Source organism: Ceratina calcarata, unplaced genomic scaffold (genome assembly GCF_001652005.2).
Source record: "Ceratina calcarata isolate Rehan_Ccalc_2016 unplaced genomic scaffold, ASM165200v1 scaffold1416, whole genome shotgun sequence".
Classification (NCBI taxonomy): domain Eukaryota; kingdom Metazoa; phylum Arthropoda; class Insecta; order Hymenoptera; family Apidae; genus Ceratina; species Ceratina calcarata.
In genome coordinates this window covers 6,155-16,419 of record NW_017135295.1, presented here as the reverse complement: position 1 = coordinate 16,419, position 10,265 = coordinate 6,155, and the positions used below count along the sequence as shown (strand labels likewise).

Here is a 10,265-nt window from a genome sequence, read left to right as displayed (position 1 = left end):
TTTGGGTATACTTTATTTCTTTATATAATAATTGTTATCAATAATAAAAGGGACGAACGTAAAGTTTGAGGAGAAAATAAGCGATGTTCTACTCGTAAATTTCTGTATTCATAACTTATATTGATCTTAACACTTTTTTTTAATAATGACGTGTCTGTTCGATGTTGAAGTTTGATCAGATTTTTGGACTGATAATTGAACAACAGAGTTCTCTTTCAACCAGTTTATTACACCTAAAGATAATCATCTAGATCAGTAACAGACAATCATTCACGAACTAACTTGTAATATTGAATTTAAACTTAAGAACAGTGCAACCACGTGACAATATGTATAAATACCAACGGCGCAAAGATGCATTCATACACGTATGTTAACGTGACGCTGAACATTCCGCTCTCGCATTTATGAATACCTTTATTTTGAAATCATACAAGATACCTTGAGATGATGACGGTTTTGTTGTAATATATTTACCAATTCGTTTGCAAGTCTCTTGTGTTGATTAAGCATAGTAACTTGTAACAACGTGTGTCCTTCATTATTACGAGCTTTTGTTACAGCGACAAACTTGTCAGAACTCAATTCCCTTATAACTCTGATAATCTCATTATTGCCATTTTCCGCATATGTAAACAGTTCCTCAATCATTCTCAGTAAATCGACAATACTCTGATGTTTGCTAAGATCAGCTGGTGTTTCGCCTTTCTTGTTTTCAATGTTATAAATCGCTCCGTAACTGAGTAAACAACAGACAATATCTAAGAAACCGTTTTCAGCCGCAATATGGAGCGATGTCGTGCTGGTGCGAATAGTTTCAGCGTTAATAAACATGTCCAAGTTATCACGATTTACATGTTGCAGCAAAATATCCACAATTTTCCAGTGACCGTTGGATGTGGCAACGTGTAACGGAGTTTGGCCATCACCAGAGGATACATCGACATCGGCTCCACTGCTTAACAAAAGATTCACAACATTTATCTGTCCTTTGCTGGCAGCATAATGTAGTGGCGTCCTTCCTTCGGTGTCTGTATCATTTAAATCAATGTCATCTTCCAAAAGACGTTGAATTTTTTGTATGTCTCCGTCATTAGCAGCAGTATTGATTTCCTGTATGTGATGAAAGAAATCCGAAATATCTAGACGCTGAAATTTCAACGCTGAATTACAATCTTCCATGATTTTCAGTGTTGTCAAAAGAATATCATGAGTAGGGGTAAAAGTATTTTTCATCCGAGGAACGATCTTTCTGCAGATTCTTAGCGCGCTGATCCATTTACGTTGTTTAAAAAGTACCCATATTATTTTGTGGTAAGTATCTAATGTTTCAGGATAATTCCGCCCTAAAACAATTTCTTGGATATTTATTAACTCTTGATAATGTTTCATCGCCTTCTGATACCTATTTTGTTTCAAGATTACGTCGGCAATGGCGGACAATATTTTTAAAGTATCGGGATGATTAGTGCCAAACAACGATTTCATCGTATTAAATGCTTCTTCAAGGATTTTTAAAGCGTCTTTAAGTTTACCTTGTTGAGCTAGAATAAAAGCTACATTGCTTTGAGCGTGTAAAGATTGTAGATTATCTATTCCGAATGTACTTTTACACTTTTCATACTTTAGCCTGCACATGTTTAAAGCTTCCTCATACCTTCCCAGTCTAGCTAATACCATATGAAATTGATCAGGTAAAATAGTCCGATGATTCGACACTGACATCTCTTCCAATTTTAAATAAATCTCTTGATAAATGCTATAGGCTTCTTTGTGTCTTTCTAGCTTATCTAAAATTAAAGCAATCTTGCACTTTGTGTTTAAAGTATCTTTACTACGTAAACCTAGCATTTCATTCTGCTTGTGGAAAATCTCTTCTCACATTTCTAAAGCTTCTTGATACTTTCCTTGTTCGGTTAATATTGTAGCAAGATGTGTTTGAATATCCAAGGTACCCGGATTATCTGGTCCTAATATTATTCTTCTCTTCTCCAGTGCATTTCTAAGACAATTGAAAGCCACCTTCCAATTACCTTGCTTTAGCTGGTTTAATCCTCTACCAATCTGATAAGATATATTGCCTTGCGATACTTCTTTAAGCCTCTCAACGTTTGTAAAATTGCTGTGTATCGCAGCAACCACCAGCGATCTGTTTCCTTCGTTGCGGGCATTCATTACTGCCCTTACCGTACCCACATCGTTGATCCTGTTAAGGTCATCGATTACTCCTGCATTATCGCTTTTAACATTCTCAAATAAGTTGCTTATTAATTTGAGTAAATGTATTATTTTTTCGTCTGTAGCCAAATCCAGCGGGGTTTTATCAGTGCTAGAAACAGCATTGTACATTGCAGCCTTCGACAAAAGGAGCGTTACAACTTTAAAGTGAGAGAACTTGGCAGCGTAATGCAGTGGCGTAAATCCGTTAATAATCACATTTGGATTAGCTGCATTTTCTAGTAAAATATCGACAATTCTATCGTAACCTTTCCACGCGGCATAATGTAACGCTGTTACATTCTTAACATCCTTCGCGTTAACAAACGCTCCTGCTTTAATGTACTTTTCAACGTTATTTAAGTCTCCGCGGTTTACAGCTTTAAACAATTTCCCAGTTACAGTTAGTAGTTCTACGATATGTTCATCATTTGTCATATTCCATGGAAGTTTATTCATCTTGTCGACGGCATTGAACATTGCGCCGTTTTTTAGTAAAATTTCTATAATATCTTTGCACTTATTCGCGACAGCGAGGTGTAGAGGAGTCCGGTCTAGATTAGTTTTAGCATTAACGTCAGCACCCTTTGCTATTAAATATTTTACGACTTTCAACCGACAGTTCTGTACAGCGTAGTGTAACAAGGTGTTGTTATCTATGTCAAGCTCATTGACACTCAGTCCTTTGCTAAGAAAGTATTCTACGATGTCTTTGTGACCTTCTCTGGCTGCGATGTGTATTGGCTTCGAACTCTGCCGAAACTGACTTTCAACATTGATATCAGCCCCTTCATCTACCAGATATTTTACCATTTCCAAGTTCGGTTGCTGCGAAGCAATTTGCAGTAACGTCAAGCCGTTGTATTTAGTATTCATTTCCACCTGCTTGGACAGCAACAATAACTTAACTACTTCCAAATCACCATACTCTACAGCTAATTCTAAAGCTGTTCGATTATCTTTATCTTTAACGTCGATCCTTGCTTTATTATTCAGTAAAATTTGTACGATATTATAGTGACCGTTAGCTACTGCCACATGCAGAGGCGTACCAAGTTCAGATTCAGCATTGATTTTCGCTCCATTCTTTATGAACGTTTCGACTACTCCATCGTGACCTGCACGTATCGCCGCGTGCAAAGGTGTCAGGCTCAACATTCCAACAGCATTAACGTTAGCTCCTCGTGATATCAATGCATTTACTATCTCTTTTCTAGCAGCGAAATGTAATAATGTAGCACCATTGAATTCTTTGTTAACGGGAACTTCGTTTCTCAGTAAAATCTCTACAATCTTTCTGTAACCTTTAACAACTGCAGTTATCAAAGCTTCACTACCCACTGAACGAACATTAGCTCCCTTTGATATGAGTAGTTCGACGATTTCTTTCTTGTTGTATATAACAGCAGTAAGAAAAGGTGAGAGATACCTATTGTTATCATTAATTATGGCTCCGTTTGTGAGTAAAATTTCAACAACTTCCTTATGACCAGTAAGAATCGCTAAATCCAACGGTGTGAAACATCTCACATTCACGTCGTCAGTAATAAATATGTGTACAGCATTTACGTTAGCTTTATTTTTGATGAGTAGAAGAGCATTATCTATGCAACCGTTATAAGCAGCTATATGTAACGGAGTCACACCATTTTTATCTTTAACATTGACTGCAGCTTCGTTTCTCATCAATAATTCGATAATGTGTTTATTACGAGGTGAAGCGGCAGCAACGTGTAGAGGTGTCCTGCCATTATTGTCTGTAGCATTTATTTTAGCCCCATTTTGTATTAAAAAATCAACAACTTCCATTTGATTTTTCATAACAGCAGCGTGCAATGGTGTTGAACCACTAATGGTCCTAACGTTAAGACTTGCTTCAGTTTTTAACAAAAGATCGATTATCTCCTTGTGACCTCCGACTGCTGCTTGATAGAGTACTGTAGCTTCATCTTTGTCTTTAGCGTGAACGTTGGCACCGTGATCTATAAGGATGTTAACCACCTCCAAGTGGCCATGATACGCTGCAAAGTGCAATGGAGTTATGCCAATAATAGTCGTAACGTTGATATTAGCTTTTTGTTTCAGCAAATCGAGAACTATTTCTTCATATCCGTATATTACAGCATAATGCAAAGGTGTATAGTTATAGATTTTATCGCAGGCATTGATATCGGCTCCATATGTCAACAAGACTTTTTCTATTGCCTCGTGACCTTGTATTATGGCATTATGCAACGGTGTGTAACCACGTATATCTCTGGCATTAACAATTGCCCCTGCCGAAATTAAAGCATTAACTACTTCCAGGTGGCCGTAGATAGCTGCTATATGTAACGGTGTGACATTATATTCGTTTCTAACTGAAACGTTTGCTTTATTTTGAAGGAACAGATTGACTAGCTCCAAGTAACCGAATTCCGCAGCTGTATGCAATACAGTAAAGCCACCTATGGTTCTCTCGTTAATGTTAAAATGTGCAGATTGCACCATCAAAATCTTAACGATATCGATACATTTATTCCTTACTGCGTGATGTAAAGGCGTGTACCAATCTATGTCATGCATATCGAGTTCACTTCCATTTTTTAACAAAACCTTGACAGTATCTTTGTGATTGCCTTGTGCCGCAAGATGCAACGGTGTTTTCTCATAACTATCCGTGTCATTTACATCGAAACCCCGCTCATCTACAAAATATTTTACAATATTTGTCCTCCCATTTGCAGCGGCAATGTGTAACGGATTCTGACCATCGACGTTCTTAACGTTGATGTTTAAATCGAGCCTGAGAAGAAATTTCACGATTTCGAGATTCGGTCCTTTGGCAGCAAAATGTAATGCGGTCCATAAGCTAGTATTTCTAGCGTATATGTCGGCTCCTTTTCGAAGACAACTCTTTAAGTCATCGAAACGTCCCAATTCTAATGCTGCAAACATTTCTTGTTGATTGACGATAGTGATAAGGCTTTGATTATATTTGTTTCTCATTTTCAAATAACCATCTTCCATTGATTTGCCAATTTTTTTCTTACTTTCCATTATATTCTCTGAGACAAGCTTCTTAGCATTCAGGATAATATTTAACATAGGATCTGATAACAGTATATTGTTTACAGTATTGTCGTGTGCCAAATGATTGCGCAAGCATTTTCCAGTTAACGAAGGAGAGTTATCGTCCAAAAAGAATAAATTCTTTTCTAGATATTCTTCGCCTAGGATCGACATTATATCTAAAACAAGCATTTCGATCACTGATTGCAACTTTTTACTGGTCTTATAAAAGAACAGATTCTGAACTGAATTTCCCATCAATTTATTATCGGTCAAGACATCTTTTAATTCAGCTAGTTTTAACTGAAGATCATTATCATATTTTTCTTTTCTAATATTCCAATCTTCCTTTTCTGTATACACAGGAATGACTGAAGCTTTCTCGGTTAATTTTGGTCGCAAATCTTCAATCCACTTAATATTACTTATTTCGTATTTGATAATGTCATACATTTTTAGAATTATACAGCAAACTTTATCAAAATCGTCGACCACTAATCTGAAACTGAAGCTACACATAATTGATAGCAACAATTCAACGATTTCTTCAAGGTCACACGTTTCTGTTGGAATTATGTTCTTCAATTTCTTAGCAAAGCGTTTCGTAATTATAATAGTAGTATTATTGCTCTTTGTTTCACTAATGCTTCGGATGTTCTCTCTCAACATTTTAAATCTCGTCAAATATTCACGTTTCATGTTTACCCATTTATTTTTCAACAGATTGATTACATACTGTACTCTATCGAGAAGCTTTTGTTCGTTTTCAGTCTTCTCAATTGTGCTGTTATTTAGTTCTTTGATAAGGATCTGAAGTTCATTGCACTCCATTGTTTGGAACTCTTCTTCGATTATATCAAACTCATTGCCTGTGTTAACAAACGTTTCTGCGACTTCTTTTATTTCATCCAAGCATTCACTGTTCTCAATTCTTTTGCATAGTGTCTTGATGACTTTCATCTTTTCCTTATGCAGGATATTATTGATATCATCGCCAATTTTCTTAATATCATTTTGAACGCCAATAAGAAATTTAACAGTCATATTTTTTTCGATTTCTGTTCTTTTCTTAAGTGAATGAGCATGTGACAGCAAGTCACGCAGATTTATGACGACTTTTCTGGTGTTTTTCGACAACGACAGTAACAGAACTTCGTTCATAAAATCGGATAACTTGGGAGATTCCAAAGAATTTTTTAGATGTTCCCCGATGACTTGTAAAATTCTTATAATGATCAATCGCGCATGTTTCTCTGCAGGATCAATCAATGAGCCCAGCTGTACATAATCTTTCATTTTTTGTAAAGAGCAGATGTCTCTAATTTGTTGATAATCGTTATACAGTTCTTCGAATTGAGGATAATTATCGATTATTTTTGCAACAATTTCCGGCCGTTCCCCTTTTGGGAGATGAGTGAACATCTCGGGCTCCTTTACGTTTCCAAGTACCTCTGCAAAATTCTTCAGATAATCAAGTATTTTGCTTTTGTTTAATACGGCTCGATAAAATAAATTCAATTCTTGTTGTTTCACGTGTGAAGAAACGAAACTAACCAAACAAAACTCCATCTCTTCCCAAGGTATCTTGTTATATGTCGATTTCAGTTGCCGTTTTAAGATATGAATATTTTGTGCAATAAATTTGATTACGAATAGAAATTTATCATCTACTTTCTTTGTGTTCGGATATTCTGTCGTCAATAAATTAATATTTTGGAGCACCAATTCAATGCGTTTTTTCACGTTATCAAAATTGTTATTCAAAGCTTTATTTTTATTTTTATTTTTTTTAACGTTGTCAGAAAAAAAACGAAGATTTATCAATTTATTTTCAATATAAATTTGTATCTCATCCGACAGTGACACATTCTTTAACTTCAATTCTTCGTAGGCGCTTGAAAGAACTTCATCTAATTGTTCTGGATAGGTAGCAAAATAATCGCCAGGCCACTTCTTAATCAGCGTATCAAGAAGTTCAACATTGTTTGAACGTATAGAGTAATAAAAAGCATTATGGCGTTCTTCATCTTGATCCTTAAATTCTATAGCACTTTTCCCAATATCAAGAGACAATCTGTTTCGAATTCCACTATTGCTGAGTATGTACTTTAGAATCTCAACTTTGTTATATTGACAAGCTAAGATAATTAAATTGCTGTTTTCCATAGGGTTCTCTCCACTGTCATAGAAATATTTCAATGTAGTCGTGGTTTCTATGTCGTTTATATATCCAATAAAATTGTCAAATTTTTTTAAACTATTAAGGTCACCGTCTGACATAGCTTTTTCTAGTTCATTAAGAAGCAGAAGATAAAATCTTTTTCTTTTTGTTTCCTTATCAAAGAGTTTTTTATATTCTTTTTCAAACTTTTCCTTTGTTATATTCGTGTATGATGTAAGTTGTTCATATTTTTCATAACATTCAGTATTATTCTTCTCTGTTGTATCCATAATGAACCCTGAAGATATAGGTAGATTAATACATGTACAGTATTTATAGATACGGCAAATACGGCGTTTAGGGGACTCGTGGTCTTGACTTTGAAATGTGTCATCAGGGATGAAATTCTTCCTCACGTATTTATCTATCGTTCATCTTTAGATATTCGCAAGAATATAGAATGGATTAGTTAAATGGAATCATCTATACATCTGGCTTATTTGTTGCCTTATGAAAAAACTATTCAAGGAAAAGTTTTATTTTTCCAAGAAGCACGTATACTGCTGAAAATATTTTTTTTAGGAATCAGTTTACTCATGTAATTTCAATTGACGAATCTGAAGGATGCTAATGCTTTCCACTGATTAAGATTGAATGTTGAACACGTTTTTAATGAAAAACACATATATTTATACAAGTGATGATTACAGTGAGAAATAAGAGATAATAGATATGAAAAATGGTAACAGAATTGGTACAGAGGATTTACATGCTTGCTAAGTGAACGATAGCAATTTCTCTCGATTAATGCATAGCTACGCGGGAAAGTCGTCAGTTTCCACTCATGTTTTCCCACTCCCAATTTCTACTCACTACCGCTTTTAATTATAATTTTAACATAGTAAACATATAAACTAAGTACAACAAAAAGTGTTTTTACTATATTTCAATATCGATATGGATCATTGTATGATGTAATATACGCTATAAGACTCAATTTGGCTTGCAAAACATTATTCAAATACTAAACATTTGATACTTTGATGGTATCCCTAACGCTTTTCATTAAGAATACGTGTCTACGAAATGAAGGATATCAAAGGACACAAAGGAACTTTTAGTGTACAGTAAGGTCGGATACTATTTTGGAAGTATGTACTTTTACAATAATGGAAAAGTTGAGTTACGACATCCGTTTATTTTACTAGAAAAATGAGAATAACAACATGTAGGATACTTGTTGGAAATAGTTTCTGCATCTCGAGAATGTGGAGCAAATAAAATGCGAGAAAGCGTCAGAGCACGACCGTCTTTAGTAGAAGACCGTGGTGGGGAAGCAAGCGTTTCGGACTGACAGTCTCAAGTGGCGATGGAAAAACCACGGCAAGAGACATGGCCAGTGATCTATGTATATGGATAGAGGATAGCATATGCTTCCTTACGGTCTAGCTACACAGACGTGACGGCCGTGGTCAGAGGCTTATTACTATCCTTTACTATCATGCGCACCGGTTCAGCAGAATACGTTAGCGAGAACGTTAAGTTCAGTTTTTAATAAGCCTCTCTAAACAGTAGAGTCATTGATCACTAGAGAGCGAAAGAAAATTTTTCCGTTACTGTTACGTAATTAATACGTGTAGTAATTACTCGTGCTTATAAACCATTTCTAAAGAAAACATTCATTTTTGTACCAACACCGGTCCGCGATTGAAATTAAAACTCAACAATACAATGAATAATTGATCTCCAATTCGGCATAAGTAATAGTTCGTCAGTTTCCACTCATGTTTTCCCACTCCCAATTTCTACTCACTACCGCTTTTAATTATAATTTTAACATAGTAAACATATAAACTAAGTACAACAAAAAGTGTTTTTACTATTTTTCAATATCGATATGGATCATTGTATGATGTAATATACGCTATAAGACTCAATTTGGCTTGCAAAACATTATTCAAATACTAAACATTTGATACTTTGATGGTATCCCTAACGCTTTTCATTAAGAATACGTGTCTACGAAATGAAGGATATCAAAGGACACAAAGGAACTTTTAGTGTACAGTAAGGTCGGATACTATTTTGGAAGTATGTACTTTTACAATAATGGAAAAGTTGAGTTACGACATCCGTTTATTTTACTAGAAAAATGAGAATAACAACATGTAGGATACTTGTTGGAAATAGTTTCTGCATCTCGAGAATGTGGAGCAAATAAAATGCGAGAAAGCGTCAGAGCACGACCGTCTTTAGTAGAAGACCGTGGTGGGGAAGCAAGCGTTTCGGACTGACAGTCTCAAGTGGCGATGGAAAAACCACGGCAAGAGACATGGCCAGTGATCTATGTATATGGATAGAGGATAGCATATGCTTCCTTACGGTCTAGCTACACAGACGTGACGGCCGTGGTCAGAGGCTTATTACTATCCTTTACTATCATGCGCACCGGTTCAGCAGAATACGTTAGCGAGAACGTTAAGTTCAGTTTTTAATAAGCCTCTCTAAACAGTAGAGTCATTGATCACTAGAGAGCGAAAGAAAATTTTTCCGTTACTGTTACGTAATTAATACGTGTAGTAATTACTCGTGCTTATAAACCATTTCTAAAGAAAACATTCATTTTTGTACCAACACCGGTCCGCGATTGAAATTAAAACTCAACAATACAATGAATAATTGATCTCCAATTCGGCATAAGTAATAGAATTAGATTCGTTAGCAATGGATACCTTTTTTAACTTTAAGCCTAGAATCACAAAGGAAGCAGCAGATTTAATATTATGTATAAAAATAATTACAAATAAAGTTAATAAAATCAAAATAACTATAGGTG

At 35.4% G+C, this 10,265-nt stretch overlaps 2 protein-coding genes across 2 annotated transcripts; both read right to left on the bottom strand.

Annotated features, from left to right (window-relative positions):
• Nucleotides 1-208: 208 nt before the first annotated feature.
• Nucleotides 209-1,871, bottom strand: LOC113465042 (ankyrin-2-like). The gene has a single exon (XM_026818317.1). It carries the CDS (start codon nucleotides 1,849-1,851, stop codon nucleotides 418-420), a length of 1,434 nt encoding a protein of 477 aa, XP_026674118.1. The 5' UTR covers nucleotides 1,852-1,871; the 3' UTR covers nucleotides 209-417.
• Nucleotides 1,865-7,925, bottom strand: LOC113465041 (uncharacterized). Its single transcript, XM_026818312.1, has one exon. It carries the CDS (start codon nucleotides 7,717-7,719, stop codon nucleotides 1,879-1,881), a length of 5,841 nt encoding a protein of 1,946 aa, XP_026674113.1. The 5' UTR covers nucleotides 7,720-7,925; the 3' UTR covers nucleotides 1,865-1,878.
• Nucleotides 7,926-10,265: the final 2,340 nt, after the last annotated feature.